Source organism: Aythya marila, assembly GCF_965140915.1.
Source record: "Aythya marila genome assembly, chromosome: 2".
In the NCBI taxonomy this organism is placed as follows: domain Eukaryota; kingdom Metazoa; phylum Chordata; class Aves; order Anseriformes; family Anatidae; genus Aythya; species Aythya marila.
Window position 1 is genome coordinate 81,661,005 of NC_139043.1, and position 23,458 is coordinate 81,684,462.

The 23,458-nt window shown below is 41.0% G+C and overlaps 1 protein-coding gene across 4 annotated transcripts in view; it reads right to left on the bottom strand.

Annotated features, from left to right (window-relative positions):
- Nucleotides 1–702: 702 nt before the first annotated feature.
- Nucleotides 703–23,458, bottom strand: part of DUSP22 (dual specificity phosphatase 22) — a 45,790-nt gene continuing 23,034 nt past the window's right edge. For all 4 annotated transcript variants that reach the window (XM_082754427.1, XM_082754428.1, XM_082754429.1 and 1 more), the window contains 4 exons: nucleotides 14,315–14,364; nucleotides 8,937–9,011; nucleotides 7,260–7,431; nucleotides 703–4,477 (listed from right to left, as the gene is read on the bottom strand). In XM_082754427.1, the coding sequence (XP_082610553.1) occupies nucleotides 4,292–4,477; nucleotides 7,260–7,431; nucleotides 8,937–9,011; nucleotides 14,315–14,364 (483 nt within the window). In that variant the 3' untranslated portion in view covers nucleotides 703–4,291. The remainder of the gene's footprint in view (nucleotides 4,478–7,259; nucleotides 7,432–8,936; nucleotides 9,012–14,314; nucleotides 14,365–23,458) is intronic.

Genomic DNA, 23,458 nt, shown 5'->3' on the forward strand with positions numbered 1-23,458 from the left:
CATCTAGCTGCCCTCAGCGACATGACACACAGCCTTCAGCAATAACTGAAGTGGCCGTGAGATTTGGCTGCTGAGGCATGACTGATTATACTTTCAGGCTGGGTGGTTTGGTGTGGTTTATTTTATTTATTTTTTAATCGTTTGAATGACACTACCTCTGCTTCGAGGGTAATTCTGGCAAACCAAAAATGTAGCGCATTGTCTGTGGGAATTCAAATGGGGCTTTTTTCCCCCTTACACAAGAAGTTTTTAAATTTTTTTTGCCTTGGCATCATTTTCTGGCACTTATGTCATCTTCCTCTGACAAACCACTACTGACAGCCTTGAGTCTTGGCAACCTTTAAACCCAGTTGTACAGCTAATTAAGCCCTAAACCAGTGTCGTATGGAAAACGGGGTATTTCAGAATAATAAAACAATTTGGATTCGCTACGTACCACGTTGCAATGATGGGCCAGCAACAAGAAAGCAACATAAAGCATCCTCTTCGGGGACTATTATCAAAGAGATGCTTGTGCTGGAGATTGTTGTACTCACCTGGAAGAACTCGGTGAAGAGAGGCGAAGTCTCAGCATGTCTGCCTACAGGCAAAAAGACACCTAACTTCCAAAATGAGTGAGTGTGGTGCTCCTACTATACCTGCAGGGATACAGTGACTAGAAGCCTTTTTCAGAGACTATTACTTAAGAAACATACAAGCAGATCAGGTGCTAACATTTACTTTTATTTATAAAAAAATTGTAGAACGTATTAAATACAAACATTTGGAAAACGCAATCAAGGCTTTGCTAAGATGCCCAGGAACAGGAAGACAAAGAATCAAGAAGCTTACCAGGTTTAGAGCTTTTAAACTAGCTGAAGTAATTACTATAATTTTTCACTGACTTCGTTATAGACAGTGGCCATTATAGCAACCAATGTTATTACTGCCCTTTTTAAAAAACAGATATGATTTCCCATATCTTCCCCAATCAGTCACAAAATGTAAAGAAGCAACTCTTTCCAGATTAAAAATCAGGGTAATAAATATTAATGCATTTACCCGTTACCTACATTGTATAACACTACGCATTTCCTTATAATCACACATGGATATCAAGTTTACAAAAAAAAAAAAGATTACACGTTTCAAATCTGGATATCCAATAAGGTGTTATAAACTTTATACATCTTCCAGTGAACATCGAAATGAGGACAGTGGTTTGAAGTACAGAAACAAAACAACTGAACCCATCACCTACACGATAAAGGCCAACAATGAAGATGTGGACGGGGGTCATGTCCCAGATAGTCAGAAAGACCTACACGCTGCCACTGAAAGGTTGGCTGGAAGACAAATCACGTCAAGTTCTCAGACAGCGTTTACTCCTCTCTTTTTCTAGAAGACCAAAGGCAAGAATCCCAAGGGTTAGAATCGTAGCTACTCCCTCTTCTGCACCTTAAAGTGGTAAGAGTAAACCATCCTCCTGCTCCCTACAGAAGAACCAGATTCGAGTTTTCTTGTACTGCCATTCCTCTTTTGCCACTCTTAAATATGTTATGTAGCATGCACGGTCCACTAAAGATGTAGGAGCAAGAGACAACAGAAAATACCTCCTCTGTCTTTTAAAAGGAGAGAAGCACTTCTACTTGCTGATAATGTGGCATTCCCCCCGTCTTCCTGCTTTACCCTGTATCTGCTTACCAGCTGCAGCATAATGCACACTGATGTGGCGAGGTGGCCCTAAATCCAAATTCGCTTCTAAGAAAATCCCATTTCTGGGACTGATTCTGTGGGGATAACAAAACTACTTTAGAAAATCAGTAAGATGCACAATCTTGGATGCACAAACATTCATGTGTTTCCTGCTCTGCCTTGCATTTGTCTGAACAGACAAACTGCTGACTTATCTGTGCTCAGTGCTACTACTCTGAGGACGAGAGGCCCAAAGATATTACAGGGCACATACCACTGGCAGTTACCTACGGGATGGACCGGCTGAATACCTGCAAGAGCACCAGCAGGGTACTTCTGGCAGCTACCCTCTGGGGACCAGCTGATCTTACACGACCTTATGAGAGGGTTGAACAAATGGACCGCCATCCTGAACATCTATCAGACCCATTTACCAAGGAAAGCCTTTTCCATTTAGCACGTACGCTCTCAGAGCACAGAGGGATTTCCTAAACAGCTACTTATTTGCAGCCCAACACCTCTGAGGAGAGCCAAATACTCCTGCTACCAGGCAAACACAGAATACAGGTGCTGGACATCCCAAATAGGTAGTGGTTCATTTAGCTACAGAAGCTTGAAAACAAACTCCAGCACCTTCCCCAAGCCCAACAGCACCCATTACTCCAATATGGGTATGATCATCCTGCTCCAATTTTGTTCAGAAAACCTAAAGCACCTGCACAATTAAGAGTCCGATTTAGGCTTGGACTCGGATGAAGAGCTCAGGCCAGTTTCACCCCATTACTTTTTTCTCCTTTTTGACACTTATTGATATGCAAGATCCATATTTCACAAAACAGAACATACATGATATGAAAATATTTAACAAGGCCTGAGCTTACTTGACCCCGAAAGCCTTGCTCCCAGCATCCAAAGAACTCACTGCCTCCCAAAGCAGGCAGGAAATCACACGAAGAGGAATTTTGTGAAGGGGTGGGAGGCCAGAGCACCAAAACAACTGAAAGAGATGACAGCTGTATTTAGTATGCTGACTGACTCTCCCTCAGTGCTCAGTTTTTAGCACGATATACATCACATGTTTAAACAACTGCGGGGTTTGTTTGCTTGTTTTTAAATACCCTGGTTATTCAGAGAGATATTTTAATTTTTATTCAATCCTCTGGAAAAAAAAAAAAAAAAGGCCTTTCATCCTCTGAGACAAAGACAAGAGACCATTATCTTAGCATCAGTGACAGCCCCAATTACACCATCAGAAACCAACACACACTGCCCAGCATCTCTGGTGACGTATTTGACGTTACACTCTTGAAATACACTTAAGTCAGGCAATGGCTCCATCCTAGAAACAGACCTTGTTAACCAAGAGCAGAGAACGGCCCCTAATTTTAACCTAGTTTAAAACACGATTTATAAAGGCATTCCTATAAATTTGATCACAGCAAAATATACGTGGTCTTTAAATGGCAGAAAGGCAAACAATTCAAATTTTAAACTAGTGAGGAATATGGGCAACTTTAAAAGAAAAACTTCTCAAATACAGACATTTGTGAAACATGCACACGCACCCCCCGCGCGTGCACACACACACACACTCGCACACCTACATCACTCAGTGTCAAATTAAGATTACACAAGGCAATTTTCAAGGTTGCATTTACAACCACAATGACAAGTACAGCATTTCTGAGGTAGCTGAAGTCAGGGAGCAAACCACAGCACAAGCAATGAAACAGGTGCTCGCACTCACACCAAGCCCACTCTTTGGAGACACGTCACCACACGCGCAGGGGCATGTGTTGAAGAGGCACGTGTTCCACAGGGAATGAAGGTCAGTGGTACTGGAAACCTGACAAACTACTCTCCAGAGCAGTCCGTGTGCATCTGGTTTCCCGACCATCAGGCGAACATGGCTTAAATCACTGCATATCAGCTGAACTGTGCTGACAGCCTCTGCGCTCGTGGCCTGTGGCAGCTCTGCCGACAGCTCTGTCTCACGTGCACTGAAGCAAGTACAGTCGTGGCAGTTGAAGATGTTATTAGTCAGAGCTGTCTGTCACACTTCTCTCCTAGATGCTACTGTTGGCAGAAAGGTATATGCATGTATCTCACCTGCTCCAGTTTACAGTCTAGCGTTCACGTGCAAGTCCATCTCCAGGGTATTACTTGCCAATGAACTGTGAACAACAGCAGGAGACAGACTTGAGCTCCCTTCTTCAGGTGCAATAACATCTTTGCCACGTTAAAAGCACAGAGATGTCAAACTGCCACAGCTTGAATCACCAGAGTTCATCTCTCAGGGCCCTTTGCTAGCCTACAACGAAAGGAGTTGAGCTAACCTCACAGCAAATGCCAGGCTATGTGGGGATAACAGCTGTGGCTAACAGACTGGCTTAGCCACAGTAACTGGATCACGTCTCGGAGCATACGAAGAGCTCGATCCTGCCCAAATTATAAAACTGTGTCAAACACACTCACCCACACACACATAATATAGTATTTTCATCAAGAAGCTTTCTACAAATCAACTGTTTGCATGATTACTGCTGACAGTCTTGAAGATGGGATGGAAATTATGGCAAGATGTTTTTCAAAGGTAGAAAAATTCAACCTTCTACAATTAGGTCTCTGTTGTGTAGTTGCTGTACGAGAGGGATGGCACAGACGAGAAGTTGTTATTCCACTGTCTTCCCCCAGTACTCTGCTGCAACTCTGCCTGCTCTTTATATTTGCTCAGAAGATTTTTGGCTTCTTGCAGATCCTGAGAAGAGTTTTCACCATATTCTTCTTTCAGCCACTGCCTGAACTGCAGAAAATGAACAGACAGATACAACATGGTGAAGCAACAACAGGAGAGACTGATGCAGAAGTAATACTCCCTCCTGCCCTACAGAATTTCAAGAGCCTTTAAGAATACATGCAACCTGAAAAAAAAAAAAAGCGTAAATATTTCATGCCCTTCCCAAGCAGCACAGAATACGTAGGCACAGGAACACAGAAGAAATCACTGAGATCCCTTACATCCCTTAAAATGACATGCTCACATAACAGCTTGGTTGAGTGGAGTGCTACCAAGCAAGGAACACCCACTGGGACATCCTGGAGTCAAGAGCAGCCTCCTCCTGCTGCACGTCCAAACAACGAGATGAGTAAGTGTGGAAGCTAACATGATCAGTCAACTCGCCCCAGTCACAACAGGCTTAGGTAACTTCAGAAGGTTAGGAGATCAGAAAGTGAACCACTCGCATGGCCTTTTCATCTTGAGCTAACAAACACCAGCAGTAGAAACCGAACTGTAGATACCAGGAAGGGTATCTTCTAGGAAGAAAAAGGCCATGAGCTTTGACAGCTATAGCACAGGACCTTACATGTTACTGAAATGACTAACTGAATATGGTAACAGAAGTACCAGGTCTGGTTCAAGCTGAGAAAACAAAGCAGTTGCAGGTCAATCATGCTGGGACATCTTCCTCAGCTTCCAGATATTTTAACTGAGGCAGGATCTTTGTGCTTGATATCATTTATTTTTTTTCCTTACCATGAGATCACTTTTCAAATCCACAGATTTTTGCTACAAGGTATGTGGATGCCAACATCATCCACAAGTACATATTGTAATAAAAGAAATGCTTTTCTTTGATTGGGACCTGCCACTTGATAGCTCCACTTTATATTACAAGGAAGAGCACAAGTCACACCTGTTCACCTTCTCTATTCCTCTCAATTTTATAAATCTTTGTCACGTTACTCTGTCATTTCTTTGCCAGTTGAAGTATTTAAGTCCATTTAGTCACTCCTGGCAATCTTTGTTGGTCTTCTCTTTAGAAGCAGCAAGACACAGACCCCATCTATCCCGTCCCAGTGGGGATACTATTTCTGTGAATTTTTCAAGCCTTAACTTCCATAGCTTTGTTCTACTTGGGGCTCATGGACAACTTTAGCTGTAAAGACAATTTAGTTGAACATCAGGAAACAAGACCTCAGTATCGTTACACCCTCCCATTCCTAAGAGATCCTAACATGCTAAGTCAAATCTGAAGCCTCAGGCTACTGCCTGGAAGCACCGAGTTATTGCAGACCACACGGCCCTCTTAGTGACTAAACCCTTTCCTGTGAGGCCAAGATCTAAGGGACCCCCATCCCAGAAACCCCACAGGATACCACCCTATGTATGCACAGCAAAACACCCATGGTGCTGCAATCAGAAAAAAAGTTCACACCCTTTGCAGATGGCAATATTCCACTGAAATCAGGTGTGTAAACAGACACCTGCTAAGGATGTGGTTGCTATTAAGAGCCGGTAGGAAACTACAGCCCTGCCGCTGACTACAGGTGGATATTTCTTTTTGCAACCTACTGCCTCCCCCTCAGTGAAATAGGCAGAATGCCCCGTCCATTGTGGATGAAAAAAGAGAGACGTTACTGTCTTTATCGGGCTATTTGCATACAGCCTTAATTGTCATTGCTGTTAGCCCAGACCAATTAGAGTAGAAATGACTGTAAGGGAGGAAGGAGACAAGTCTGGAAAGTCCCCCTCTGACTTCTGTCTCTTAAAAATCAGTTACTCTACCATTTACATCAGTTCCAAACGATCCAGGAAACATTCGGTTAAATATTAAAAAAAAAAAAAAAAAAAATCAACACAAATATTTATGGTTGCAAGCTGCATCATGCAAAACAAATGGTAATTTCTAAACTCTGAGCTTTCTGCAGCAGAACGATGGGGAGGGGGTAAAAAAGCCAAACTCCTCTGCCTCGTGTATTTTGGCTTGCCTCTGTTATTGATTTCTTTTTTTTTAAATAAGTAAAATCCAAGCAAGTCCAGAGAACAGCAATGTGCTGAGCAATGGAAAACAGAGGGGACAGACCGAGGAGGAAGTTAGTGTAAGTGGAAGTCACTGATCACCCATGGGGAGCAGGTCTTTTGCGTAGGATGGTTGTTTTTACTGGTAAGAAACTAATTTTTATTTCGTAATAACCACTTCGCAGTCTTATTGTTTCCTCAATTCTCCTAGCCCTACAAAGCCTCCAAAGGCTAGGAAATAAGCAGAAGAGTCAGATTTGAGACTGTTCTACAAATCAGAATGGTTATGAAGTCTCAGCCACAGACAGTATTGCTGAGGGAGGACGTAAGTCATAATGAGAACCTAACTTGACTCCTGGATAGCAAAGTTCTCTGATTATGATTTCTTTCCTGCCTACTATTCCAAATGAATGTGAGGAAAAAATACTTTTATGCAACCAGCATTAAAGCTTGATCTCACTACTGCAGCATTCTGAGCTACTCACTCTTCACTTTTTCCTCTCTCTAAAGGTGTTAAGTCTTGTATCATGTCTTCAGCACACATGAAGATCATTGGATTGAGAGCGTAGCTGGGCAGGTGTGCTTAGATGCTGTGCTTCATCTTTCCTCCCATCCCATGTTCCCTGTTACCTTCAGCTCCATCTGTACCTCTCCAGTGTAGCAGGCTTAACCAAGAGGCCACTCCCACAAACCAAAACCAAGGAGTCAGACCAGCTAGTGAGAAGTAGCTCATGAATTAAGTCAGAGCTCTGATTCTCATTTCATCTGTTTGTAGGTCGTTTACCTGATCGACATCATGCTTTTCAAACTCCTGTAGCTGTCTCTGGAAGCCCATGTTGGGATTGGCACAGGATCTTGCTGCTCGGACAACAGACAGCGCATCTTCCCAGCCAAAGTCGGTGATGGTCATAATGTAGGCAACCACCAACGTTACACTCCTGGAGACACCTGCAAGGCTGCATGACAAACGAGGTGCAACAAACAGATGAAGTACAGCACTGAAAGCATCACTTCCCAAAACCACAGGAGGCTGCTGTGCTGCCTGCCACCATAAAGAAATACTGCTGTACTTGAGCTAAGGGGATTTGGGTACTGCTTTTTCAAATGCATCAGAACAGATCGATGACAAGATTGAGAAAGCTGGTTCAGAGGGATAATTCATATGAGACTAGAAATGAAGGAACAAGCATTGTCTTCACAAAAGGGGAGGACAGCACACATGTTCTAAGTGAGATTTGGTTTTGAGTAAGCTAAGTCACCCACATTCTTCTGCCTATACAGATCAGGGCACTAAAATAGGACTGTTCCCTTTTCACCATGAATAAAGGCTACGTTTTTATGGGGCTGAAAGAAACTTTAACTGAATTGTAAAGTCCATGAGTCTGGTTGCTTGAGCTCTTTTACTATTTCTGCTATCCATGCACTCTGTAACTTACGCTCTCAGGACTCGTGTTTCCTGAAACAGTAGGATAAAGTAAGAATCATTCACTAGTGCTGGTTTGACAGCTCTAGAAGAACCTATAAGTCTTACTATGGTGAGTATAAAGAACGTGCCTGGGCTACGTTTGTATCAGATTCTTTCATCTGGCATTTCCAAGCCCTCTTATGCTCTTGAAGTATATCACAAAATTTAAACATGTGCTTTTTAAACCCATCAAAATTTAGAGATATTATTCCTGTATTACATACATGGAGACTGACCAAATGACTTGTCCACAGCCCTGCTATGAGTTGGTAGCAAACCAAGGGTTTATACTCAGGGCCTGTGTTCAAGTCCAGTGTTCAAACCATGAGATGACACCGATTCCAGATATAGACTCAGATATGCCATATGGACATACAACACAGACTACAACCAATAGCAGAGAGCAAAAAAAAAAAACAAACAGGGTGGGATTTCCTTTTTTTTTTTTTTTTTTTTACTTTTTATAGTCCCAGGAGTCTCCAATCAGAGACCTGCTATTAAAAAAAGCAACATTTCTTTCAGCAGCTGAAAGAAAAAAAATATTTTCCAATTTTTTTTACTACTTTTTATTTGTAGTAACATTGAAGTCACCCAAATAGCTGTCATGGAAACCAATCAAATTATTAGGATAACAGAAACCTTTAGAAATACAATGATTAACAATAATGGGAAATAATTAAGAACCCTAGTCAAAGAGATGTTACTATTATTACTTTCTTAGGAAAGACCAATAAAGAGGTTTGATTTTTATCAAAGAATTTCTTGGGCTCCTTTTATCACCAGGCGGCTGCCTAGCCTAGTGGCTCAGAAGTTCTAGTTGCGTGATGCTTTAATAGCATTTGCAAATTTTCTGGGGATCCTCAAATAAAAAGAGCACTTCAGTCCAAACAGGTTTTGCTATAAAATGGAGATAAACACTACCTTATCATTAACATGATGAACATACAAGTAAAAGCACAGAGACCTTGAAGCTTTCTTGATCAGGGATATACATACCAATGAACTAGGCAGCCTTCACCTTTAAGCCGGCACTCATGGATGAATTTGATGCTCTCTCTGAAATGCCTTGCCCTGAAAACAGAAGCAGAAGGGGAGTAAAGAAAGTGCTCTATTTAGTAAAATCACTACCTAGAGAAAAATGCATCCGAAAGCTTACTTAATGCTGTTTCGAGAATTTAGAACTGAACACGGGGCTTGCAATGTGAAAGCTGATATCTATCGATGAAACCCCAAATTCACTGGCATCGTTTTTCACCATGCTACCTGAAGGAGAAACTGGTATTTTAGGTACTATGGTGCGATAAACATTAGCAAATGCTTTGTTCTGATGATTGTCAAGTCTGTGTTTCAGTTTGCGTTTTATTCCTCTTTTAACTAGTAACTCAACCTCACGTCTCCTTGAGTATACTCTGACATCAGGTGAAACTCAGCATGGCTACACGAACTCTCAGTATATTGCCTTTCACAAAGCAGCATCCTGCTACCCAAACTGGAGCTTAACTTTGACTTCTCCTTCAAACCATGCACTAGGACACACCTAAACATTATGACTCTTTGCAACATGAAATCTTTCCCTTCTGTCACTGGTATGAAAAAAATTCTCTGTTCAAGTCTTGGCTACTTCATCTCCTTCTAGCTTCCTCCCTGTAGATCTCAGGACCCCACTGTTACTTAGCACAGCATCCAATCCCTGCCTACAGTCTACATTTTGTTAAGCACTGTGGTAGAAAACATGGAAAAAAAAGACTCACGGAAAATAAATGCTCACCCTGCCCCTGCCCTTTGGGCTGAAACCCCTTGGGGCTGTCCGTAATTGACCACAGGTGCCAGCAGCACCTCTCAGCTCAACAGAACTGGAGTTCACTTAAGCCTTTGAGTGCTCATGCATGTCAAGCTCACAAGTAGTAGCACAGACAGGAGACTGCCAGAAAGCACGGCACTGAACACCTCGCAAGAAGCAAAGACGAACCTGAAAGCACACTGCACTTAACACCCATGAAACACAACGTCCTGTACTCAAGATGTTTCCCCTCCCGCTGAGTGTATATTATACCACAAGGGTAAAAAGAAAAAACCTCAGCCCGGCACCAGCAGCCACACAAAAATCAGGAATGCCCACATAAAAGGAAGCTTCCCTTCCTGCCCAAAAGTGCAGCTGTTGATACTGTAAACACTGAGAACTGAAGGAGGACACTGATGCAAGAGCGACTGCCTGCGGGACTTGCAAAGGCACTGATATATAAGCTGATATATCCAGAAAGAAGGATCACAAAGCCAGGACTCGCTCCCCACAGCGGTTCTTGCATCACTGGATGCAACACAGAGAACGCAGCCGGAAGAAACTTGAGCAACTTGTAAGAAAAACGTCACGGCATGAGCTAACCCCAGGCTTTAAGGCAGAAAGTAAACTCAGGACTCTGTGTTTCTCAAGAAACTTATCAATTGAGATGAGCAAAGACAACTAAAGAAGCCTTATGAATGCATTTCTACTCAGACGGCTGCTCCAAAACATTTTCACTGGCTGAACTGCAACAAATCATGACACTCGGGTCCACCTGTAGGGAATCAGCAGCTTCACATAGATAACCCGGGTGACAAATGACACCAGGCTGCATGTACAAGAGGCTTTGCTACTGCACAAATCAGGACTGCTTGCCCATGATCAAGTGGATTTGATCAGGTGAAGCTTGCTTAGGGTTGGACTGACAACATCCCTATCTTCTCATACACCTATCTTTCCTCTCTCTCTCTAGAGAATCTGGCCAACAGAGCAGCTCCAAGCACCGTGAATTCACTTCAATGGTCTAGCACAACTTTTGGTTAAACACTTCAATGCTTTGGTTTGAAAAGCATCTGTGAATGAGCACAGCACCTTTGCAAGGTACTAAATATAGCTTGCAGTGAACGCCATTCACTCAGTTTTATTTGTCCTTCCTTATTGCTGACACTCAGTCTGCTGATTCACTGTCAAGTGTAAGTGTCTGCAGGCAATCATGAAAATGAGAAGAGAAATAGCAAAGCTCAGAACCAGGGCTGCTCTGTAGAACCACAACCCTTCCTCACCTTGAGTCAGAGAAAAAGAGAAACGTGCTTTTCCACAACCGATGGTATAAGAGCATTGCTGGCTCCACAGCGGACACGGTTGCCTAAACACATTTTCAAAGTTATGACACAAACTTATTTACACAAAAAACTGAGATTGAGGATCAGTTAACCGTGAGGCAATTGCCAGAGACACAAAGAATGGCAAGTCTTACATTAACCACAGAATAGTTGATTATCATCTGTAACAGGAAAACACTTGACAAATGCCTTGAATCACAACCTGTTTGTTGGACTGAGCAGCTACTTCAATACAATTAATTATGTGACATCTTACTGTTACATCTCCTAGCTTAAAACTCGGTCTCAAACTGCACCATCTTCACAGTGGGAAACACCACAGGAAGAAGAACCAGTAGAGTGCCCCTACCAGCACGATGTCAAAGTTACCTAAACTTACACGGTAGCAGACTGGATAATCCAAAGCTAGCCAGAGGGCCGAGTTACAACACCAGACCTAAATATCACAGTTGCTGCTCAGCCTTCTAGAAATACTATAAAGGCTAAAAAGAATGCATGAAAAAAAAACAAAACAGATAGGAAGAGGTATCTTGATGTTGCTTTCCTCTGGCAATCTAAATGCAAAGGTCCACCTAAACTGCTTTTCATAATGGGTTTCCCTGGCTTCTGGGTTATCACCATGACCAGCCTGACGGTTGGATGCTAGTTCCTTAGAAACACAGAGCCTAAGACAATTGGTTAGAGCAGGGCAGAAACGGAAGGTTTGGTTTCTACAGAATACCCTATTAGTAACAGGTTCTGTAGGACATCGCATTTCTGGGGAAGTCAGTGGCCCAAGGCAAAATACTCACGGTCCAGGGAAACACTCATTTAACTCCTAGGAAGCACCTCTGGTCTCAACAGCAACTGCTGTGTTGCTGTACTAAGTGGGTGCAGAACGCAGGAGCAGAGGCAAGCTTTCAAGCCACTTCAGTGAGTGCTCATGTATTAACAGGGAAGTAAATCCCTGTTATATTTCTCTGGCAATTCATCCCTCTGAGGATAAGAGATCTACTAAACAAGCCTATGTTGATTACTGGTACATTATGTAAAGTTCCCCTCACAAAAACTAAGCTGCAGTGAATTAGGAGCTCACAGACCTGAAGTTCAGTGGATTAGGGCCTTCAGTTGGACCTTCTTTGTTGCAAGATAGCAACAAAGCTTCAGGAGCTTCTGACAAACTTGCTGTTTGGCAGCACATGCAAGAGAGCAGTGCATGTCCAGTCTGTCGTGCCTCGCAGCAACTGCTAACACAAGGATATGCAACACAGGAGGGTGCTTTTCTTTTTTTCTTTCCCCAAGACCACCAGAATCTCCTTTGAGAAGAGGGTAGATATGTAAGGGTGTTGCAGAGGGATCTCCTCCCCATTTATCTCCCCCTCCACAAAGGGGGCATATACATGGTGCGGTCACCCATTCCTAGATATGACTGTCATGTCCCCACAGTCTGAACAAAAACAGTTTCCTCTTGCTTCAGAGGGCTGTACGCGCAAAGCAAGTAGAAACACTGCTTGGGGACATCGTGATTTGACTTTACTTGAATTTCTGCACTGTATAAAGCAAAAAAAGAAAAATCGGTTAGTCATCAAGTTTTATTTTAAGTGATAAAATGTCTCAGTATTAGAAGTAATGACGTTTGCTTGCAACCACCTGATACCAAAGCAAGAATCATAGACGCCTTCAGCATAACAGAAACAATACTCATGCAAATATTGTATTTTCTTACTGAAGCTTTAATAGCTTTGATACCACACCAGACAGTTCAAGTGCTGGAGGTGGTTTTTCAATATAACTCCTTGATATTTAACAGTGATGGAGGGACTGAACTGTACAATAATTAATATTCACCACAAATGTTGCACCCTCTAGTCCCTTCCCTGAATTGATCCAGATCTCTACTAAGAAAAGGAAGCAGATTTTGGAAAACATTTCAGAAATGCTATAGATCTCAGAATACCAATGAACAATTAATAAGACATTGAACGTTTCCCTCTAATCTCTTTTTTTTTTTTTTTCCTCTACAAAAAAGGATTGATTTTTTACTTTAGTTTAAGTATCAAACGTAGCTAGTTGTCTGTGACAAAGGTAGTTAACCATCTGCCTTCTCATTACAGACCTGTCTTGAAAATTAAGGGTTTGTGGCTCGGGGAGGGGGACAAGGGGGCCTTGTTTGTTTTTGGTTTGTGTTTATTTGTTGTTGGTGGGAGCTTTTTATTATTTTTTTAATCATTAAAGAAACGCATCACAATGAGAAGACAAACCAATATACATCAAATGCCACACTGGAATCTTTCTAGGGTATGAGAAATACACTCTCTAAAAATATCCACCGAAAGCATCAGCCGGAATATTGCTGTGATGTGAGAGAAAAGCAGTGCTGCATTTCCTTCCGTACATACCAGGCTTCTTTCAAGTACTTGCCTCTCTACAAAACTTGCTAGCAGGATGTGGCTGAAACCCCCCTCATCTGTCCCCAACATAAACAGTGAGTTCTAGAAGAAAGAGTTGGTCACCATCCAAGTTCTCTTACAAAATTTGTTTTGATTTCTCTTTGGAATCAAGATGTGCCACGCACCTTCAGTTCAATGGTTCAAAACATTAAAACCAAGGGCAAATCAATCAGCATTTCACAAATGTGAGCAGCAATGAGAAAGATCGAGGCTGGGACTCAGCAGTTTCAGTACATACATGCTCAAGGCAACAATCACTCCAGCGCAGACAAATTCCCCACCATGCCAGTCTACTAATAAGTGCAGTGGGGCCTTCAGACGTAGGTGCAACTCATCCAGAGCAGACAGTTGCAGGAGTACTTTGCACACTGGGGCTTTTTATAAAAGGCCCACTGTGAGGAATTCATTTTAACCTTTGAAGCACCAGGCTTCATAGCTTTTGCACATATTTTCCACTTCTTAGGGGCTAGAGATAGTGCAAGCAAGAAAGAGTAGTCAAGCAAAAAGATTCACAAAAATAATGGCTAGAATAAACTGGGAATAAATTCCAAGCAGGCACACTGAGGAACCCCTACAGTTTAGAGCCAGAAATGGATGAACAATGTTTATGCACTGACCCTCCTATAAACCCCTTACAAAAAGCAGGGGCAGAACCGAAGTGGCTGCAAGAAAGCATTATTGTGTTTTGTTAACAGATAAAAAAACACATTAGTGCAATATTTGTGAGAGATCAGAATCAGATCTTTTAGGTTATTATGAAACAGGCACCGTGGTGTACTGAAGGACTTCTGTGTTTTTGTGTTTTATTTTTAAATTACTTACAAGTTCTGCGAGGGTGAGTCAGCAGCAGGAATACAGAGATACTTCACTCCCTGTGTAAAGAAGCAAAAAGAAATTAGAAGAAAACATCCAAGTCACATGCACTTATCTACTACTGTGCTACTCGTGGTCTAGACTGGTGCAGCCTTACAGATTTTGAGGAAGATGCACCATTATTCAGACAAGCAACTACCATCTCTGTGCAGCCAGGTTTTAAAACATTGTTTTCACATCTGCTTTGTTGCCAAGACTTAACTTAGTTATGCTTATCCAAGGGACCAGCAGCAAGATTTTTTAAATAGAAACATCTTTACTAAAAAAGCATAGCTCTTTTTTTTTTTCCCCAAAAATCACATTCTTATTTTTCTAGTAAAACTAAGTTGTCTCCTGCCCTTCCCTTTCTCTGAACAAAGTCTTCAACTTAAAATGGTGATAAGCAATTTCTTTTGAATCTGTGTTAATCATTTTTTTTTCCACATGGCTGGTAAACCAAACAAAATGCAATGCATTTTGGAGAAGAAAATTATGTTTGTGGGGTGCTTTTTGCTTTTAAAATTAATTTTTTTTTTGAAAGTTCAAGAAGGACAACCATAAAACCCGTACTTTTCTTCCACAAAGTTAGCCTCACCATTTTAGTCAGCTACCATAGTAAGTTACAAGATTAATTAGGGAAGTTTGACAAGCACTTCTCATGCATTGGAAGTGTTACTGGGTATATTTAAAACATCAGTGTAATCATACTCTACTGCTTTGCATTGTTAACGCTCAGTTTAACTGTCATTTTATTTTCAAAGCCCCCTTTGCCCTTCTGACTATTAAGAAAACGAACGCTTCTGAAAGCATATTTAGCTGACTTCTCAAATAGGACTTCCAAGAAAATAGGTTTCAGCTCAAATACATAAAAACTAAATTATTCAGTGGAAGTCTTTCAGCATCTGAGATAAGCAGAGTTGTAAATTTTTCAGATGTACTTGTAAAGATAAGGATTCACAGCAAAGAGTCCACCACAAAATACACATTAGGTTATCTTTCTGTAACAATACGAAAACCCCTGATAACTTTGCACACTCATCCAGTAACACACAAGGGGAAAAAAAAAAAAAAATCAAACGTTTATTTACAAGAGATCCTTCAAGTGACATTTGCCAACAAGGTGGAACATAATACACATCTGCCAGGCATTTCATTTGCTAGGTGGAAGGCTGCGTGTGAAAAGTTCATTGCTCAAATGTGACAGCTACCTGAGGTAGCATCTTCTCCAGCACCGCCTTTACTCTGCAGGCTCAGAATCCTCTCTTTGCTCTTCCCTACAAGCACTTTGTTACTTCACCTGTCACCTCACACCAAAGAATAATAATCACTTGTGTGAGTGGCCCTGGCCTCTTGCACCATGACACACCATCACACTAATCCTCTACAAGATGCATGAACTTCACCGCTACGTCAGAAAGGATGTGGTGATCCCTCACCCCCACCTCCTTACTAACACTTCCATAAAGCACCAGCCTTTCTTTCAGCCTGACAGAACTTCTCTGGCCAGTGCTTTCCTCACAGCCACACAGTTTTGAGAGCATGCCTGTGCTTTACCAGACTTCCTTGCCCTGTGTCAGGATAAGGGATGTCTACTGTGAGGCACCAGGATGGCCTCAGAGCCATACGGTGATCCACAAGGGCTCATGTAGACGCATCCACTTAGAAACTTGCAGTAGTAGTAATACATCCACTAACAGGCTCCTGAACCAAGGACGGTAATCGCATTGTGACAGGTAATTACGATAACAACCTTGTATGACACATTTGAGAGGTTCATCTTGGACACTAGCATCACTTCCAAGTGAGTCACTCCAGTAGAAACAGGGCCTCAGACCTGAAAGTAAACGTGTATGCCAATCTGTCACACCTCTGCACCACTCCATGCCATTAACCGCACTGCCAAGGGAAGAAAGACAAAGAAAACTGAAGTAGGCAACAGGTTAACACTAGCACACGCTATGTGCCTTGGGTTTGCTCCTACAACACAGGCTGACTGATACAAGTTGCTCCACGGATTTCAGAAGCTGTGGCACATGCTGAGTGCTCTTCACAAACTGCATGCAGAGGGGCTTTCAGATGATGTTCACTCTAAAAGCAGAAGTAGCACCAGCACAAGGTGAAGACCCACAGTGTTCTTTTTCTTTGTCATGGCTGGCTAGTTCCCAGTACCGCAAGCAAGCATGAAACTCGCCTGTAGGAGACCGCATATGGTACTGAATGGCTCATCCAGAGCCTGATCCTACTGCAGCACCTACAACTTCCAGTGAAGTAACACCAGCACTCCTCTCATTATTGTGCCGACAAACGCTCAGCATCAGCCAATGAGCCTGATTAAAATAACTTTAAACACCTCCTCTTTGAGAAGCTGCTGGAATTTGGTATTTGGACGGATGCGTGTCTTGCGTGTGGTGTTTTTGGAAGGCTGTGGTGATGGACTCCTCCCTGTGAGGAAATAATCACACACTCAACTCAGAAATAGCTAGAGGTGGGATTTCAGAAGTATTGTGCAGTGGCCTAACCCAACTCTCACAGGCACAAAAATAAAAAATAAACCAGTGAAACTCTGTGACTTTAACCCAAGCAGTTTGGCCAGAGTTGGTAACTCCCGAGGATCCCACCCTACCATCAAGTTTTGCGTCTTTATGTTTAAACAATAATAATGATAGAATCAAATATCATTCATCACAATCGGATACCAGAAATACAGCAGCTACACAGGACTGCACAAGGCAGGTTTTCATAAATGAGACCCATTAGGATTTTTTTTGTGTAGCTATTCATACTTTGCTGGGATTAGCTTTTATTCACGTATGCTGGATACACATTCTTTTTTTAAAACATATTGGCAATAGGAAGACACTTCATGACTGAACCCTCTTGTCTGTATTTAAAAAAAAAAAAAAAAAAAACACTACCCAGGATCATAATATTTGTTTATTTGTGCCCCAAGACACCATTCTTCCTCCTGAGCACATACCTTTGCAGATAACATCTAAGAACTGTCCCAAAGGGACCTCTCAAAGCAGAACACTTTGTCAAGGAAACAAGTAAATAGCTACAACATTTTAGATAGGGTACTAGCATGCAAGAAAGACACAGACATCGCTATTTTATTATCCTGCAGAGTTCGCTTGCAATTCTGAAACTGCAAAGCCTAAGATGTAAGCAGGCAACAACCACTGAAACACGGCAACTAAAAGAGAGTAAGCTAAACATCAAAAGACTGTTAAAGAGTAAAGCAGACTATCTCCCAGTGAAAATTTCAGCAATCTCCAAACCAGTACCAAGTCAGCAGCTTCACTCAATAAACATTAATCTGGTTGCACACGCAATACAGAGTTGATCCAAAACTGCACATTAGTGAAGGGAATACAAAATATAAGGTTAATGTCACGCTGTATGGAGGTCTGGATTTTTTTTTTTTAGTTTTAAATCAATGTTTTTTCTTCCCTTGGACTGACAGTTTTCTAAGAATTATTCAGTGGAGAAAGGACAAAACACCTCAACACAGATATTGTGTTACTTCAACTGCACACATGAAATTAGGTGCCAGAGAATAGCTACTTGTCCCAAAACCATGGTATTTGCTCAAAGCAAAGAGAAAAGCTTGCAACTGTAAGAACAGGCAAAAAGAAGTATTAAATCATACATGAAGTATGAGATTAACTTTATTGAATACTGGTGCCAATGTTATTATTCAAACATTTCTTCAGCTGACACCTGCCAGTTGTCTTCTCTTTCCAAACCACCTTTTTCCCAGATTATCAGAAAAAAATCAACCCAATTTTCTCATTAAACAGAAAATAGGTATGTTCTCCGGTAATGAAACATTTCACACACATCCTAATGCAAAAGAAAAGGCTGTCCTCCAGTGAATATTCATCAGGTCAAATCTAAGCTTCTAGGTCAATGAGATGCTGAACACAGTTTCCTTCTGCTTGTCTCTCAATTCACTCCTACTCTCCATTTGGTACTTTTAAATCACTGCTCACTTTACTTTCTCCATCGATCACCTTTACCAACAAACCCTCTGAAACATGCACCTTCCTAAACTTTTTCCTGATTATCCACGTGATGACTCTGACACCCCAATCAATTAAAAACATCACTCCTATTTCTTCTGCTGCATTTGAACTGCTAAGATTAAAAAAAAAAAATGAATAAAATAAAACATCATTTACTTTTCTGTTTTCTGTTTCAGCAGACAGAGTAACCACCAAAACTAGATTTCTGTCTCTTAGGCCCTGAAACTACATGCTACAGTTAAACCGATACAGTGAGAGCTAACAAAACTAGAGCAAGTATTCTGATTTCAAGATTGTCAAAGTTGAAACAAGCGAGAGTTTGGTAAAATTTCTAAAATTCACTGGTATTTGAGAAACTACAACACTTGCACAATTTCAGAGGTCCTAGAACTAAATCAGTTCCGTGACAGTCAATATATAGGTATTAAGATTAAAAAGGTTTAGGTGCGCATATATATGTGTGTGTGTATATATATATATATATATATATACACACACACACACATGCATGCGCGCAAACAGAGGCTTTACACTGAAGTTAAAAAGATACTACAGTAATTGCAGGCCTTTTCAAACTTGTGTTTATTTTTTTGAGGTTAATCTACTAAGATCGGAAACCAAACAGTAATTTCACATTTGGAAAAGCCAGTAACACTAAAACAAGACCTTCTAAATGTTATTAGCTCTTAAAAAAAAATACATCTTTGTTATTAAATCCAGTACTTTACATAGTGCTCACGAAAGATAACAGTCCAATTTCTTAATGAATGCTCCATTTCTGATCTACTTACTATGGCTTAGCTTAAAAAGAAAAAATACTCGAGCTTCATTCATTTTAACTGAACTTGCAAAAACTGGCATTGTTTTCATAGTAGAACATGTAGATGTGTCATTTTGCTACAGCAAAATTCTGCACGTATTACATGTCAGATAATGGGTCAGCGACTAAAAATAAGATCACTAAAGAGCACACAAATCTTAATACCAAGAAAAAATTCAACTCCAAACAGGATAACGTGTAAAGAGTAGTACTATGAGAGAAGCGCAGCACCTATACGGACATTTTCTCCTCTCTAATGATGAAAAAGACATTCTGAAGTGATTGAGTCTCAGTTTGATTACTAGCTAAAATCATATTAACATATAGTTTAAAGACCAATTATATTTATATAAAACTCAGTACACTTGGCAGACGTTCTTCAGAACACGGTCCCCTCCATTGCTATATATACAACATTTTGGACATTCTTCTTAGCACTGGAAATCTGAATCTAGAACTGAGAATGTTAAAAGATAAGGAAGAAAGATGAAAAAAAAAGAACGTAAAATTACAAAAATCTGTTCTCCATCGGGGGGGTGGAGTTAGATAAAAAAAATACTTTAAAAAGAGCAGGATTGTATTTTTGGCAATAAACCTCGCTATATTTAAATTTATGTAAAGATACCATCAACGACTTCCAAGAAATTTTTTTTAAACCTAAAACCCTAAACTTAAATTTGTGAACCCAGATGCAAATAGAAAACCTCCAGCACCTGGCAAGTTCTTTCAGGTTAGTCAAAAACCATGTGTTAATTTGAGTCGTCACATCAACAGATGAGGACAGGACTTATTTTTGTTTAGGGGCATTTCAGCAAAAAAGCTAAAGTGGGAAACAGCCAGCACGAAGCTTCCTCAAGCCAAACCAACAAGAGTTGATCAAGAGTTTTGTCCAGTAATACACCAAACTGAACATGCTAAACTGAAAAACCATTCAACCGTTTGTTTGTCCTTTCAGTTGCTTTGTGTAGCAATCACCATCGGTGTTGATTTTATTAATGACTCATAGAAAATACATTTGTGCTTCAGCAAAAAACACAACCACTAATTGACTTTAGTGAACACCACATTCAGGTTTGGTTTTGAAAAAATATTTATAAATGAAATTGAAATTACATGGAGAATATGAACTGCAGAAAAGCAGGAAGCTCCTGCAATAGAATTTATACATTCAGTTTGTGTTGTATTATTATATAATAAAATAGCTTTTTGCAAGTCATATGTGTTGTGTTGTTTTTTTTGTGAAGTTTATGGTTTTCTTAGTAAATAGGCTCTGCAACACTTTTGAAAAGCCCAGCCTTAAGGCTGGAAATTGCCAGTCACAAATACAAAAAGTGTCCTACTAAAGCTCCCCTTCCCAATCTCTCCTCTCAGTCCACCTTTCTAACGTTATAAGGAGAAATGTTGCGAAGTCAAGGCTTTGACTTGACTTACAAAGAGCTGCACATACTGCTTCTAACCCTAAACGTGAATGGTAACTTTAACCTGGCTCACCCAAAAGAATGGGAAGTAGGAGAAAATACTAATAACTTTGCACTTTACATCTCCTTCAGAGATGTAAACGAGAGTATTTACAGGACTACACACTTCAGCTGAGAGGAAGGACCTCGTTCATATGCCTTTACTAGAGGGTGTACTTAAACCCCCAGACACGTCGTGGCAAACCTAACATCTGAGCACTGCCTATCGCACTTGGTCCCTGAACCCTAGAGGGGAATCTCTGAGTACAACGATAAAGCAATAAATCCCACTTGCCCCTTTCTCTCAGGGAGTGCTGGAACACGCTGGCAACACCTCTGTAACACGCTCACATCACACACTTGGATTAAGGCTCTCCACAGGGTGGGCCAGAGCATTTGTTCTGCTCCAGTCAACGTGGTATCCAACCAGTGAGACACACCGGCCCAAGCACTTGCTGGTCTAAAAACCCCTCATACCAACAACTGGCTACTGAAAGCTTCCGAAGCTCCTCACCCTTTCTTTCCTACCACCTGTCACTAGAGGAACATGCTTCCCCTGACACAGCTGGTGTGTGCTGAGCAACTCAAACGATGAACTGATTTCAGTGCATCGCCACCACAGCGGCCTCTGCCAAGGGTAACTCATGACGAAGACCTGGCCTGACACACTTTAAAAGTTGCTCTGTGGAAGTCTCTTGGAGGCTTCTTAGCAGGGCACCAAAGTCATTTTTGAAAAATTAGTCAGAGCCCCTAACTTCACAAGCAGAGCCAAAGCCGGACTGGGCATTACTTCAAGCTAGAGAAAATCTTCTGGCGCTGCTACACCTGAAAGAAAAATGGTAGCTATTTTGCTCAGCATGGTCTTCTGAAACATCTCATGAGGGGAAAACCTTACCATGAAAAAGCAGTGAAACACCGTAAAAGAAAGTTAAGTTTTTGAGTAGAAGAGGTACTTCTACACTTCCTCTTGATGGTAGCACAAAGGCTGAAAACTGATGGCTTCCAGTGGTGGCAACACTGGTAACAACGCTAGTGATATGAGAGCTCAGTGGTGAAAATGGAAATGCAATACCCTGACCTGATTAAATCATTTCCAGAGCTGATCTCGATACAACAGCAATGGCCTTGTGATATGATATTAGCAACTCTGATTTTGAAGGCTGACTTTCCATCTCACTCTAATGGCTCCCGTAAGTGCTTGGGCTGGATACGGAAGACAGCAAAGCCTATGCACAGAACAAGTTGTGCGGCCATACCGAGCAGGGGTTTCTTTCAGCACATCATCAAGATGCAATTCTGATATATGAATGGGCTCCTACAGCTCAAGGTTTCTGTATGCTATCCAACATAGTAACACAGCTTTAACAGACTAGCCTTTCTCACTCACTGAGCCACATCTGTCCAGAATTAGCACATGTTGGCTGTTTAGTTTCCCAATTTTTCCTCTTTTTAGTTATCTCATGTTGAGCAATGGTATGCTTTTGAGTCCAGTCAAATACTTTCTGGACTGTTTTCTGTGTGGGGATATTCCTTCACAATACAGAACCAAAGAAGAAAGCACTGAAGTGGCTTTCAGCACTTCCAGAGTTGAAGCAGCAAAGGGCATGACAGGATTTTTTTTTTCTCCATCTGTTTCAGCACTGTATGCCCCAATACACACAACAGAAAGAAAAAAAGAAAAAAAAAAGAAAGAAAAATCCTGCCCAGAATGTGTAGCCAAGAGAAACTACCACGAAGTGCTGATGGAAAGGGAGAATTAGAAAACTAAAAAATGCTGAGGCTATCACCCCCTTCATAGCTTCTGTGAAAGCCCCCCATAGTAAACCCCATCATATTCTTGAGTGCTAACAATAGCACATAGAAAAAACAAGCAAACAAATAAACACCTCAGCAAAAATACTATCCAAAAATGTAGAGGCAGATTACTTGCATTATACCAGAGCAGCCAGTTCAGCTCCTCCACAGATTAGTTTGCTTTCCTTTTCTAAAAACCCGCAGAAGTATAGTTTACAGATGAGCTTTAGACATGCAAAGCTGTAAGGTCCAGCTAGAAATGCAGTAAGATTTGCAACATCCAGACAGGTTTAAAAACATGAAGTCTGATTTCAAATCTTAATGCAGGCTGATATTAATGCATTATATATACTTTATGACATTATTTATTACATTATCTATACTTTATTATCTGCACTTTATGACCATTAGATCTTGGAAATAATTTTCAGCTTTTTATAAGTGATCAGCTGTTTAGTTTTTCTATTTCCAGACAATTTTTATTTTTAATTCATAAATTCGACCCAATATGTTCTCTTGCTATTTCCCGAGCTGCAACTTTCTCATCCTTAACACCTTACCGAGCAGGTATATCACAACATTCAGCACTGAAAATGGTGCTGAAAAGTTGTACAGCTTCTCTGCAACCTTATTTCTTCTACAACTTCTGTTCCACACACTGGTTCTGTTCTAATTAGAGTACATTTTTGTTGGCCATATTGTTTTATTATGGTATTTGGCTGTCTACTCGAGGAATATGAAAGATTGTTCTAAACTAACAGCACAGAGTGTTAGCTGTGCTTTTCCCTTTCAGTTCAGTTTCTCAGGGACTGAGTATTTGAAACCCTAATTCGACTCTGGCAGAAATTTTAAAATTTCTAGGAAAACTTTCAAGGAAAATCAAACTCTTTATAAGATGACCTGGCCCATGAGGTTTACCTTAAAGATACAATTAATTCAAGTTGTTCTGGCTGCACAATCAGACTGGAAAAGAAAGATGCTTAGTTGAGTTAGTAATTAGCTGTTCTTTACCACCCCC